This window comes from Acanthaster planci, linkage group LG07 (assembly GCF_054643075.1).
Source record: "Acanthaster planci isolate LZ-2023a linkage group LG07, COTS_SCS, whole genome shotgun sequence".
In the NCBI taxonomy this organism is placed as follows: domain Eukaryota; kingdom Metazoa; phylum Echinodermata; class Asteroidea; order Valvatida; family Acanthasteridae; genus Acanthaster; species Acanthaster planci.
This window is the reverse complement of record NC_141783.1, coordinates 15,244,634-15,259,629: the sequence shown is the minus strand read 5'-3', so window position 1 is coordinate 15,259,629 and position 14,996 is coordinate 15,244,634. Positions and strand designations below refer to the sequence as shown.

General features: G+C 39.2%; 1 protein-coding gene across 3 annotated transcripts in view; it reads left to right on the top strand.

Annotated features, from left to right (window-relative positions):
* Nucleotides 1–50: 50 nt before the first annotated feature.
* LOC110980253 (SEC14-like protein 1) overlaps nucleotides 51–14,996 on the top strand; it is a 46,751-nt gene continuing 31,805 nt past the window's right edge. The window contains exons 1-4 of one of the 3 annotated variants that reach the window (XM_087138736.1): nucleotides 51–103; nucleotides 526–579; nucleotides 6,842–6,991; nucleotides 10,374–10,505. In XM_087138736.1, coding sequence (XP_086994862.1) covers nucleotides 6,872–6,991; nucleotides 10,374–10,505 — 252 coding nt within the window. In that variant the 5' untranslated portion in view covers nucleotides 51–103; nucleotides 526–579; nucleotides 6,842–6,871. Of the gene's footprint in view, nucleotides 104–525; nucleotides 580–973; nucleotides 1,307–6,841; nucleotides 6,992–10,373; nucleotides 10,506–14,996 lie in introns of those variants that run through there. The other 2 variants (XM_022236765.2, XM_087138737.1) reach the window with 2 other exon arrangements.

Sequence of the window (14,996 nt, the reverse complement as noted above, 5' to 3'; positions counted from 1 at the left end):
TCGTATCCTAAAAAAATTTCTGTGTACGTTACTGGAGGATAACATTTTCTCAGGCAAAAGTGACAGTGATACAAACAGAGCTGGATAACTGAAGCGATAATAAGTAATTTTTTCTCTTATTCTATCTACTGCACCCCTGTTCGTCTCACTTTTTTATCGCTGCTATATTTCGCTGCCGGAAGCTTTCGGGGGGGGGTTGCTTTTCTAAGTTTGCCTAGTCTAGAATTATTTGTGTATATTTATTTCACTTGTAATCCAGTAAGGTACTAGCGCATTATGGATTTTGGTTTTTCTCTCTATCTTTATATCGCAGTTTGCTGTTTCCAGCTTGACATTTTTTATTACATTTTTATTCATTTTTACGGTAAGAGCTTGTTTTACTAAAACTGTCGGGTATCAGTGGAAATCAGCTTAAGTTGAGCTGATTTAACCCAGGAAAATCAAGAGCAAATAAAAAAGATGAATAAATAAATACAAATTGGCTGTAGTTAACATTTTAACTCTTGCTTTCCTAATACTTGGCAGGAATACATGAACTTGTTACGGATCAGTCATATATCTTGTGGGAAATGAATCAAGGTGCGTTCATGTTTAGTTTTCTTGTTGATTTTAACATATTCTTTAAAATGTTCTTACACACGTGGGTTCTGCGCTGTAAAATATTGTCCGTCCATTGGAATTAAATGCACAGTTTAAAATAGGCACCCTTTCGGTACCTGACAGAGTGGCAAAGTAATAGAAGTTTACAAATGTTTACAATAATGTTGAAAACCATTCTTTCGTATGAGTTTGGTACGCTGAAAAATTGAGAAAGCACTAAAATGTAAACAAGGAATTTCTAGTTAATATAATGTAAACAAGAACATGACAAGGTCAACAAACTTTTCTACTTTATTTGTGACGTCACACACGAATTCAGCTGGCAACCGGCGTGCTAGGTATCCGGACGTCTATCCGTGTTTTACGGTGCGGAGGCGCAGAGCGACGCGCGGCTGCTGTGCGTAGGCGCTAGACTCAAGCTGAGTGACAGAGAGGACAAACGCGATTTGTCATTCGTGCGGAATTTAACGTTTTTGTTGGCCTATTAACGGAAATGATGGTGTCGATGTGGATATTCCATTATTCCAGGATGTCGGCACACGAGCTTTGAATCGAAGACATCAAACTAATGAGTTATGTTGAGATTCTGAGATAATTCTTTCCACAATTTTCATGTATCGGTCGTTCAGCAGTTGACGGAAAGATGGTTCAGCAGTACAAATCTCCGGTGAGGGTGTACAAACACCCGTTCGAGCTCGTTATGGCGGTATGTATTCCCAGTCATGTCGGTGAATTGGTGCCATTTGTAACTGAATACAAATTATACACAGAGTCATTGGCCTATTTTGATCTTAATTTTTTCATCATGGTTAGCCTATTATATTATTTATTAAAGAAAAAATCACAACTTCACTCAACATGGTCAGTCATGGTCATATCCAAAGATTGTATAGCGCCGAAGGCGCAAGATGGATAACTCTGCCCAAAAGATGTAATTACCATGGGCGCCATTTGAGCAAGCGATACGCCTGCACAGTTTACGGTAATGCTTAGCCGCAGGCTCACCAGGTGCACGTGCCTGCTGCGGTGCCTGTGCATTAATGTGCATTGCGCAGGCATATCGCTTGCTCAAATGGCACCCATGCGATTACAACGTTTTACGTGTATTCATGGTGAAGTTCGCCATCTTGTGCCACATACAATCTTTGTTCATGTCAGTCTGATTTTGGACAGCTCGACTGTTTGCCAACTCGACCTATGACAACTGGACCGTTGAGACAACTTGACCGGCGGGACATTTTGACCGTTTACCAAGTCGTCCGTGAAGAGTGAAGACAACTGTTCAAGGCATGTACACGACAGACATGACAGAGTTTTGGGCAGTTAACGGAGATTGCATATTGTGTTATGTTGCGACTCACCGGGCATAGCGTGCTTAGAGACCAGGTGATGCAGCATGCACAAGACTGGTGGACGGCACGTTGGCTGCTCTACCAGCGTGGCCGCGACAGCGATGCAGAATGCACGGTGGTGTGGCGCACAGTCCACGGTGCACAGGTGCTGGTGTGGGAGACAGTGAATCTGTCCCTTGGTCCTTTCTATTTTTTCAATTTGAAGAAAACATTCAGCCATCACATTACGAGTCAACTTGTCTCAATCTATGATATGTCGCAATGGTTGAGTTGTTGAGGCACAGATGGTTGAGTTGTCCCACCGATCGAGTTGTCTCAACAGTCAAGTTGTTTTGAATCCAGTTGGCAAATGGTCAACCTGTCTGAGCACCGCTCAGTCAGTCTGCAGTTCTTTGCTGTTGGATTTGATGTGATAATGATGATCAGCTGATCTGCATGATCACCCAATCGTTCTGCATGATTGCTCGATTTTTGTATGAAATCTCACATTTACTTCCATTTTTTGAACATTCTTCCACAACCTTCTGATTTGAACTGTGAATTTGAAAGGAAAGGTGATTGGCAAATAGTGGAATTATCAACAATTTGTGCGATAAGATGGACTCATCAGGCAGAGATCAAGTTATCATGCTGATCAATCGTTCACGCCCAGCAGTGATATATATTTTTGATATATTCATGCAATGATAAACATGTATTCATGTACCAGCTAAGCACGCTCTGGCTGTGCTGTAGACATGACCGACATCTGTAGCAAATTTATTTAGGTGGGGGTTTTAATCTACCCTCAGAACTGTGAGATTCAACATCCACTACACTCCCACGAAGGAGCGTGGCAGACCTCAAACCCCACAGTTCTGTAGGTAGGCTTAATCTAAGTACAGCAGTCCAGTTAATTTACTTGTGGAGTGAACTTAGCAGCAGCTGAGCCTGAGGGATATGTGATGGAAAGACCTCCATGGTGTCGTGGATTATGTATCTTAAGATCATATGTTTAGTTCAACATACAGGTAGTCATGGCCATAATTTTTCTTCTTTGTCAAATGAATTGTAATTTTACTATTCAGCTATTCATAAAGTTGGAGAATTTTTTTTCCCTGTGTAATTTTTCCCGAATGCCCAATGTTGATTACTGATGCATCACGACACGTTGTTGTTACTGGTTCTGAAGCCTTTTAAAATGTGGGATACAGATCCACTGCTTTTTTATGCAGTAAGCTGAAGATTTAGGAAATGTGAGCATGGACAGTTAAACAACGTACTATGCCCCAACTATTGTGGCAGTGGCTCCAACTACATGTACACTTGAGTGGAATTAGTTATTAGTATGATGCTGAATAAATGGCAAATTTAACTGTAACAGCACTATTGTTGGGAATCACGCAGATGTGGTGAGGATTATTCCAGGCGTAGTTGGGACCACTGTTACTGTTCATGCATCGAATTAAATAGTTTCCAGTCAAGATTCACCACTGCAATTTTTCCCCCACTGATTGGCCAAACTCAGGATTTGGTGACAACTGTTTGAAAAGTATTCTTGTCTTTTGAGTGGATTGCACATTTCAGAAAAAAAGGTTATTTTTCCATAGTACCTTAAAAAATCTTTCCACTGCAAACCTCCAAGAAAGCACAGAGGAAAAAAAAAGGAGAAGCTCATAGGTGCACTCTTGATAAGTGTCGAAATGAAACCCTGCAAGTCTGCACTGGATATTGTTATACAATGTACATGTATTTTCAGAATTCCTTGATTAACTATTAACTTGCAAGTGTTGCATCCGTAAATTATGGTGTGATTCCTTTTCACAGACAAAATGCCACGCTGAGTTGTCAGAATTCTTCCTCTTGACTGGTTGACTTTGAATAGTTTGTGCAAACATTTTCCAAGTTAGCCAACAAACTGATGTGTTCTAAAGTCCACTCGTATGGCTCTGCATTGTGTTACAGCAACTTACATGCATTGTGCACAGTCAGGTTCGAATGGTGTCTTGAGTTTGTTTTCCTTTTCCCTTGAAGACCAAAGACATTCAAACAGAAGGGTTCAATTACATGTAGATGTACATGAACAAATGTAGCAAATTCTGGAGTAATTTAGTAGCCCCCTTTTGAAAAAACTTTCAGTATGAGCAGTGATGGTACTTTAGAACAAGCCGCCTAACACAAACATACATGTACCTGTACAACTGCACATGTGCAGTTATTTAGTGGCAAGGAGTGCTTGACCATTCATGTAACAGTGACAATGGCCATGGCATTGTCAGAAGGACGTTCTGTGCAACACTGTGAGGCTGTAGTTATGAAATTATTCACAGTAAGCAGCTGATGAGTGGATATCTTTGTACCCTGAATCTCATCACAAGCACTGACAGTGGTGATTTTTATCTCTTAGGATGATATCATTGGGTATATGTAAATGAAGATAGACAAAGCACATTTTCTTTCATGTCCTATTGATAAATTGCCTTGTGAAAGCAAAACCTACAAGTGAATTCTTCACCCAAGCCCAGACATTTTGGAGGATTTTGTAGAACTGAAGGAAGGTTGCCAAGCCACTCTTACTTCCTTTACGTAGGGCTCTATCAGTGCCCTTTCAAATTAAGAATTGTAAATTTCCAAAAGCATGCCTTTGGGTTCCACAATACTGTCGGTGGAAAATGTTGGCAGATTGACACAACAGGTACTTCTTGGGGAAATTGTCTGAAAATCACATCATATTTATCGGTTGTATTCCTGCTAAAAGAAAATGGTGTCTTGTGTAAGTACGCAAATAAACACGAATAACAAGAGATGTATACCTAGATGTAAAAATATACACACACAGTTATAAAATAACATTAGAATTGTGCGTATGTATACAATTTCTATCTTTCCCATGTCTGCCAAATCAATCGCAAAAAGATATATAAAATCACATTTGAAAGCCACCACTGCGGTAATTTCGGCCTTATTTACTTGAATTTAGAAAGTCTGTTACACAGTGACCGGGATAAATCATCAAAACCAGTGCTTTGAATTTGATGCAATTCAGAACCGCACTGAATCAGGCCAGAAAGGCAGCCATTCGTCTCACCTGGTACACAAAATTTGAACTGGCCCTAGGTTCATATGTGAAGGCCGCATCAGTGATCTACCAAACAAAAGCTGGACCGGGTGGTGTGGGTGGGTTTTAGCCAGGAACTGCCTGTCAGTGCATAGGTTGTAGCTCTATGGTCAGTGTCAGCATGCCCTGTACATGTACATTTTGTACATGCAGTACACACATGCATGGTCGGCCATGCAGGTAGCTCAGAATACTGCACTGTTGAATGAATTCATGTCATGCTTGTTGAGCATGCTAGTACGCATAATTATATTCTTTGTATTAAATTGGTATTCTTAATGGGTCCTTAGTCCTTCGTAGGCAATAAATGCCTGTGGAATTCTTATACTTTCCCTTGATGGGATATTCCTACATGTATGAAGCTCAGAGTAGAGGTGTACATGTAGATATGCCAAGTATATGTACTTCATATTTCAGGTAATCGAGAAAAACCAAAAAAATTTAGTGCATAAGCAAATTCATAAATTTGGAGGATGGAAGTAATAACTGTCACCTAGAGCAAAGTCAGACAGATAGTGTAAACATTCTGAAAAGCAGATTAGTTCTTCAAGAGCAGAGCCAAGAGGGAAAGTGCTGCTGAAATATCTGGGTACCTTGGCATGTTGTTGACAGAAGTTCCCTCCACAGGCATGTACTCGTCATTCATTATACACACTACCAGTAAATATATGTGACAGAGGTTATAGGTACATGTACATGTACATGTACATATCAGGTTTTGGGCAGTGTGATAGACAGGACTTGCATACAACCAAGGCCTCGTTTCTGTAGCTCTTTTAAATTAGATGCCACATTTTGAGCTGAAGTTTTTCAGTGATGCCGATACCGGTTGTTGGGAGCAAAAGTTGGACCTTTTGAGGGTGAATTAAAACACTTGTAAGCCATGATTAGTGCGTACATGTACATTTATGTCTCTCCGGTCCCAGCAGAAGTAAACAACACACCTTCAATGGGTATTGATTTTTGAGGTAGCAGAAATATTGAGCAACATGACCCTCACAATGTGGCATCTGATTGATCTCTTTCAAAGCGGCCAGGTTGGTTACAAAACGTGGGATGCCGCTTCACTGTTCATTCAGATTTTGCATGAAGTTTTTATGTGGAGAGAGCATCCCTGTCAAAAAGAGAGAATGTGGGTATCAATATTGAGCAGGCAATAAGAGTTTATTGACTTTCGTCATTGGATTGCCATTTTAATAGCTCAAAGTTACTGGTAGATTGTCTGAATATTTATCAAACATTGGTAAATGTTAATTCTGAACATTATTTTTAGTGAGTTTTCTTCTGATAATTGTTCTTTTTTGTTTCTGCGTTAACAAGTCTAACACTTTAAAACATTTATTTACGGGGTAAAGTGTTAAAAGATAGAATTGACGAAGAAAGTCATTTTACTTTTTAGATAAAAGTAAATAACAACCACAGATAAAAACATTTAATAGTATGTAATAAAAAAGTATTGGTAGCACATTGAAATCCAGCCAAACCCGTACGAGCTTAAGTCCAATCCCTCCAAAGCTGACAATGGACTGATTTTGAGATATGTATTTACTTACTTTTGGCAAGACTAAGGTCCCTAGATGTAAAATAATACTGCAAGTTTATTCAAGTATTCCCAGTGTTAAATGCAGTCACATGTTATTTTTTCTGGGGAACGTCAAATACATGGTGAAACGAAACATTTGTTCGAAAATCAATTGGAAAAAGTTTTTGACACTGCATCGGAAGTGATTTTATCATAGGAGTTTATTGAATTTCAAAAACCATAATGCCATTGTTCCATCTTGTTTGGTAGGCATACCAGAAGCGGTTCCCCACTTGCAAGATGATACCAATCTTCTTGGGCAGTGAGATTCTGTCAGAGTACAAGAGCGAAGATGGAGCCGTACACGTTGTAGAGAGACGCTGCAAACTCAACATGGACGCCCCCTACCTGCTGAAAAAGGTACGTTACGTGCTGCAAAAGGGAACATCCTACCAAGCAGGTTTGCAACCAGTTGTTAAAAACCAAGAACTTTCCACAAACCAGTGACCAGCAAAAAGTGTGCATGGCGTGATGGCGTGGCTGCCTGAATGGTTGCCACTTTCTGTGTACTTAGCAGCTCAGTGGAAACCAGCTACATGTACATACATGCACATTTACATAAGGCAATGCTGTGTCATCATTGGTTCATTTTTTTCTCCAACATCTACGCAGCTGCGATAACTTTGCCGAGATGTAGGCTTTAAGTATTTGTTCACCTGGAAGACTGCTTCTTACATGTGTCACTGAAAGAAGCAATCGTGATGTGCGTATATATGTCTGCACACGTCTCTCCCCCCTTTCTCGGTTGTTTTGTGGCTTTTCTGTCAATTCGTTAAGTTTCCTGGCTAAGGAATTTCATTACGCAGGTGTGCATGTTCCTACAATGCACATTGAGGATTCTTCTTTAATTATCTCTTTGGGTAGTATTTTTTGAGAGATTTACTTGAATTCAGTGCATCCAAATCTACAATTTTTCAGTTTCACCAAAGATTCCTGCATTTACAGAAGACTTGTCAGTGATGTGTTGCTGAGAAATATTTTTGGTGGCCCCAGTGTAATAAAAACAGAAGGGATTGATGACTGACCTGCCATCTGGAAGCATAAAAGATCTTTTATTCTCACAAACCAATTCTACATACAGTGTTTGTCAAAAAAAGAAATTGTAACTGACCAGAACAAAGAGTCTTCTGGTAAGCTTGTGGGAATTTAACGTTTTAGGATTTGACTCTCCAGGCAACAATCTATTCCAGATCTGTACCATAGTGTAACGAGAGGGGAAAAAAGAAAGATTGAAAACTGATAAACACTTGAGTACATGCTTGTGTAATGTCATTTGTGTTGGGGATTAAATCCCCATATTGGCTGGATTGAATTCCCCGTGCTAATCGCAGTGTAGGCAGTAGAGCTACATCTAGAATATTTTCCTTATTAAGGTTGCCGTCCACCAAGTCTGCTAAATAAGCTGCTGCAGACAACAGTGATGAATATTCCCACTTCCAAAAAAATAGAAGTGTTCAGGACACATGTTACATTAAAACGTATTTCCTCATCTTTCATTTTTTAAAAGTTTTGGTGGGTTGACCAATGGCTGTTGGGTATTACCATCCGGATATGATCACCCCTAAAAATATGTCATTAAGCCCATCAGAACTTTGAAAACAATTAGCTTTACTCCATTGCAGAATAGAGGCATTTTGAGAGAGCCATATTGTACAAGATGAAATTCCTTGAAAACTTATTAAATGTTTGTAGAAAAGTGAATACTGTCATTAAATTTTTATCTTTTACATCTTGTATAATGTTGCATTTTTCAGGACATTTCAATATGTTGCATTGAGCGTGCTGATCTGCGAATCATGGACTGTTGTGTCAAAGTCCCGCTATGTCACGTAAAAGGAGCGTGATCTAATCACATTCAAGCATGTTGCCAGCATTGTAGAATTGCACATAATGATTGTGGAAGTCATGAAAAGTCTTTGAATGTTTTGGGGTCTTGACACTTTGAATCCCGAATAATAATCCAAAGTAGTGGTGAACCATGCCCACCTGTAATCAATCAGCGGCATAAACATTTATTCTTTTCTTTTTGAATTTATTCATGCGTTGTTCACGTAATAATGGCGTGATATCTCTTTTCTACATGTAAGTCAAAGTACCAACTGCAAGTTTGACCTTTTTGGTATAGTTCCCTTGAATTGACTGCTTTGACTGCGTATTGTATCAGGAGGTCTTTGAAGGCAAAAAGTTCATTGCCATGAGCAGTTCAACGGAATTTCGTTTCCTGCATTTGCCTTTCTCTGAATTTGATTTCATCCTGTGGAGTTTGGTGTGCAACCAAAGTATTAAAACTACAAAAGAGTGATGACTGTTGTCTTTTTTGGAGAATGAACATGCTAAAGTGCCTTTTTTACAATCATATTTTTAGAAAATTTCTTGACATGTGCCTGATTTTGAAAGTGAAAATTTCAGTTTATCTGAATTGACCACCGATGAGATTGGGTACTTTTTGTAAAATTATTAAGAAAACTTTGATGCCCCCTTCATTACATGTAAATACAAAGCCCAGCATACTGTAGGTAGCTATGGGTATGAGATGCATGCATCCCGGCACCTGAAGTCAAGTCTCAAGTGACCAGACTTATATTGTAACCAGACATTTTTGTTGACCAGAATAGTGCAACAATATGAGAAACACACCCACTTACATACTTTTAAGGGGATTTATTTGAAGTTGTGAACATGATGAACCAGCCAAGCAAATGTGTTTTGCCATTTTTTTTATATGGGCAAAAAAAGTCCAAAGCAAAGCTAACTTACATGTTACGGCCATGAATTAACTTGGCTGTTCATCAGTGATATTTAATGGCTTTTTGTTTGATCTGTTTTCTGCAGATAAGCATACATGTATTTTTATGTTTTTAGCAATAACCTTGCGACCACCCTTTTCTCCTCTATTTAATCCTGTAACTAAAGAAATTTGTAGCTGTACATACATGTACGTACAAACATATGTACATGTACGTGTAAGTAATATGCTCAATTTACATGTATGCACCTGTACAGTTGTCAGAGACTTAAAGGGTAACTGCAATCAATTTGTGTTAATAGAAATCTTCAAAATGCACCTTTGTGCCTCAGTTAACCTTATTTTCAACATTTGTTTCACTCTTTCAAAGGGTATTTTGCTGCCTTCTTGGTTTTCATGCTAATGAGTATTTCTATATTTATGAGCAAAACTGTGATGTCATCCTAGGAAGAAAATGTTACATTAGTTTGTACAGTAAGTTGTACATTTTTATAGATTTTGCTGGAGTTAATTTTTCTCTTTTTTTTGCTAGTTCATCGTTGTGTATGTGCATAGCAATAAGTGAGCACCAATGCTTTCCTCAGAAATGTTTTCAGTATGTAAATTCTGGGTTCACATTTTTTAATAGAAAAACCTAGGCCATGAACTATGTCTTCCTTGGATGACATTAGAGTACCAGCGCCCTCAGTTGTTCAGGAAAGCATGGATAGTTTTAAGTATTTGAAAAGAGCACTTTTCAGTATGTTTAACCAAAATTTAATGGGAATGTAAAAGAGTGTTCATACATGAAGGAAAGTACTAAGTTGCAAAAAAAAACTGTGTCTAAGAAAAATTCATCGCGGCTACACACCAAAGGCTGAGGTAAAATGTCCCATGTAGTAAGGTGAGCAACCATACTTTCTCTCCAAAAGGTAAGGCTGCCGTTCAAGTCGTGTCCTTGTCCTAATATTTTCATCGATGAAGAAGGTTTGGTTTCCCTTCTCTCTGAACTTCCAGATCGTGGGCGTGGATTTCATCTACTTCATCCAGAAAAACTCACTGAATTGGCGTGACAGGACGCTGAAAATAGAGGCTTACAATGAGAGTTTCTCCTCGAGAATCACGGTCATTGAAGGCTGCACATACTTTGTAAGTGTTCCTGAAAAAGAGCTGTCCATGTGGTCTTGTGCTGTCTTGTTCTGTGTGATCCATTTAGATGTTGCTGCAAACACTGAGAAACCTGCCAAACAGCCAAGTCAGGGAAATGCCGTAGAGCCCTTTAAATTTAGAATGTTTTGTTATTCAGTGCTGAAGCAGTGTTTCAGCCAGCGGCATGTGTGGGTGTTATTTCGACACCCTAAAATGCCATTCTGGACATATGTATCTTGTTTTGTTACATGTGTACATGGACAATCTTAGTAACTCAGATGTCCTGTTCTCCACTTCAGGGCACATGCGAATACCCTGATACCTAAAACCTGAGCTTAAGTGTGCAGACAGACAACCCACAGTGAAACAAATCACTTCCAAAAAGTGGCATGCTTTCTCATTACCTTATGCCTTTCCAAGATCCTTCAAAGTCTACTGGGATGTTTGGAAGGGTTTCTGCTGGACTGAGGAAGACAAGAGCCCAGCCACAGTTACTTTACACACAGCCTGATACCTTTAAAGGTTAATACAAATAAGTGAACATCCACCTGTTGGTTTCCTGCTTAATGGAGGATTCCAGAGGTTTCTGTCAAAAAATGCTCAGTGAATTAGTTGAGCTACAACGTAATAGTCACAATGTGGTAGAGGGACTCCACTCCTGTTTCCCAGTGGTTCCCACCCCGACTCACTCAACATGGTACTAGCAAGTATAGGTATCAGTCAGAAAGGAAAAAAACAAGCCAAGCAATTATTTTCAGTTTAAAGTAAAGACAAAAATAACAAGTAAAGTTCAACCTTGATCATGAAATTCTCAAATTCATTCTTTGTATACATGTACATACATGGATACGAGTACATGTACAGGAACATTGTGTGTATACGTGTTTGGGTTTTAGACACAAGATTTGTGTGTTTAGTAATCACATGAGAAGCTAGAATTCAATAGAAATAGAAAGGCAGGAGTTGACAACAAGATGGCCCATTCCATTGCTTTATTGGAGTCACATTTTTTTTCTTTTTTTTGGTTTCCCCAAATAACTCATTTCTGCATGCACGGCAGATTACATTGTCTGGCAAATCAGATATAAATCACCGCACTGACGTCATTGGGCAGAGAGAATATACTCCCACATACATGTACATGTAACTTGTGATTAGTTTAGACACGCTTAATTCTGTGGCTTGTTTGAGTGTAGAGTAATGTTCCTAAACATGTTACATATGCATGCCGTACCTACAGAACAGTGTCCTTAGGCTAGGAGTGTTTCTTTTCTCTTCTTTCCTTCTTTGTTGTTTTACACTTCCGAAAAAGCCCCCCAATTTCCTCAGGATTGAGAGTGAACTACACAACTGTATTGCAAGTCAACTTTTTTTTTGTCTGTCCAGTCTGCTTGTTTTTACAGTGAGAGCAGACCCCTACTTACATGTATGTCAGAACATTCTGACTGAACATGTACACGTACATGTACCTCATACACTGTACCTTTACAGTATGTAATTAATGTTAAAATTACTGGTTCATAATGTGTTTCAACAGGATGACAAGACCCAATTATCGGCAGATATTCATTGTGAACTAATTTGGTATTTCGACACCAATGGGCACACACAATTCAAGTTACTGGTGTGCAGTACTTAACCCCAACCCCTAGGGTGTAATGTAGGGAAAATCCTATTGAAATCGGAGGATTTGGGACTTTTAGGGATAGTGTACAGGTACGGTACCAGTAGATCAGTGCAGAATATGAACTGGTACATTGAACAATTCAAGCTTGTGAGACAGTTTACCCATTCCTATTGGTTGAGCACCTGTCATGTGATTGATTTTAGTATTCTTGTACAGTATTCGTGATCTGCATACATGTACATGAATTCATTGTTCTTGGTGTTAGTTTTGTTTAATGAACAGGTGAGCAGGTAGGCTGTGCACATTTTTACATTTTGCATGACTTTAACCAAAATCATCACTACATGTATGTCACTCAATCATGAATTTTCAGATCATCAATACTAAGTTTGACAGACTAATTGGCTACACTGTCAAGGTGCTAAATTTTGACATGAGCACTCTCTCAATCCAAAGCAAATGTGACCAATTTACTGCCATCTTTGGATGGAGTTTAAAGAAACATGACCCAGAGCAGACATTTTCTCTCTTGGCACCAGAAAGGAAGTTGAGAACGCCTTTGATAATAGCAGATTTCCCATGAAGAGCCAGCCCTGGATGTGCAGAACTGACTGGTATAATTGGTTGATCAATCAGATTTTCCCCTGACTCCGACCAAAGGGCACCTCATGGGCACTTCATATCTGGTGCCTAATAGCAAAACCCAAGTCAATACCGACCTACCTCTGAGAGACAAGATGGGGCAGATAATGCCCAAGATACTGATGAGACTCGATAATATGAGGAACAGCTCAGAGACGGACATGTGGGAATCAAAGATGCGGAGATGACTGTTGGTCAGTGTGACTTGACGCTGTGGGATGGGGGTCATTGCCAGAAGGGCTAAAGTCGGACAGGAGATGGTCAAGCAGATCTTCCAGGGGAATGTGTGTCAGGGATATTTTTAGACAGCAGGTACATGTACCTGTATTCATTCTTTGGATTGTACCTTCGACTTGACTAGGAAGTCTCCAAACATCTATTACTGCATGCTTTTACAGTGTACTTTGAAACCTTGTCCCATAGTGATTCATTGTTCAATGGCACCAACTATTATAAATTCTCTGTTGGAAATTTGTAGATTTGAGCCGTAAACAAACATCCTTTTGATGAATTTTTTTTTTTTTTTTACTTTATGGTTTCGAACTTTTGGCCAAACTCTGTTGGATCAGAAGGTCTTGAGATCATTAGTTGCAGGAAAAATGTAATTGATATGATTTTTGTTTTGTTTGCTGTTGTTTTGAAACAGGTGTGTTATTTGGTTTCTCATTATTAACAGTCCTCATCATTACAGAAGAGTTTTTGTCATTGAAAAACATTGAGGTTTCTCTGGAAAACTTTTACAGAGAAACATTTGCTAGAAACTCCCAGAGTCTGTGTACATGTACGGTGTAAATGTACTGGATGCACTATTGATTCAACAGATGACCCAGACACTGAAATAAATTAAATTATTGCCAATCCATACAAAATGAAACATCATCACTGTATTTGTTGCTGCACACACACAAAACAATGACTCACGTGGCAACGAGATTGGATGACTAAGTTTTTTTGTTTTGCTTTTTGTGACTGGGAACTAGCAAATGCCAGAGATCCGTTTAATAAATATCCATTTGATAAGCGTAGAGAGGTTTACTCTATCCACAGCTACGCTGCTGATGAAATTGATGCATGTGGAAATTGAGGTGGATGGTTTCCTTCTGTTTCTACCTGTATATCTTCAAGATTTGTGTCAGACTGTCTGAGTTGGAAATGACATTTTGGAGTTGCCCGACCATTTTGCAAGGGCACTCCATCTTGTCACAGTGCTGAATTTACATTCAGAAATGCCAACAGCACACGCACGCATGTACGTGTACCAACACCAGTACTTTTTTTGTGAGGAATTCACACATTACACTGAACGATCTACAGGTTATGGGAACAAATTCGATATGGGGACAAATGTTTGCCTCCATAAATCAGTCCCTGACATAAGTTTCCTGACAAAAGAGAACATCCCCTCAATGCAGGGCAGGCCGAGGCTCATACACACACACACATGCGCACACACATACAAATGAAAAAGCAATGTAATGCTGATTATTTGACTGTTTCCATGTGTACAGTTGAAAAGTTAACTTCGCATGCAAGCTTTTAAGGGTGCACTGAACCAATTCAAGCTCATTGAAAATGTGTAAAATCAACCAAGTTTGGAGCCTCATGGCAGGCAACTGAAGTCCCTGAGGCCTCTCAAACAAAAAACAATGTGTTGTTTGGTCCTTCAGATTTCATCTGATTTTCAATTTTTAGTAGGTTATTAACCAATGAATTCTTAAATTATCTGCCAAAAACAAACTCACCCCCCAAAAAGTGAATGTTCCCAAGTCTTCTCAGCAGCCATTTTTCAAATGACGTCCCTCACCTTTCTGAGGCTCTTCTGACAAATTTTCAATCACATTTTTGTCTGCTTTTACCCCAGATGGGCACCCCTGAATCTACAGAGATGATCCTTGGCCATACTTAAAACAATCCCACAATTTCTTGGCCCACACAGAGCCCTCTTTTTGAAAGAATTTAGGGAGGGACCTTTTAAGTGCCTCGGCCAAGCAGAGAATTTTCCTTCAATTGGGACACTGCGGCCTTAAGCAGTAAAATGAACGTACAAAAAAAACAATGTACGTAGATAAAATCTTTCAACATGTGCTGACTGACCTGACCCATTCAAATGTGTTTACTTTTAAGTCCACTATTTACATTTTACTCAAAGGGACTTAAAAGTATATTGATTATCCTATTACAACTACCAACTCGCCCACACTTGTCACACAGTGATCATCAAT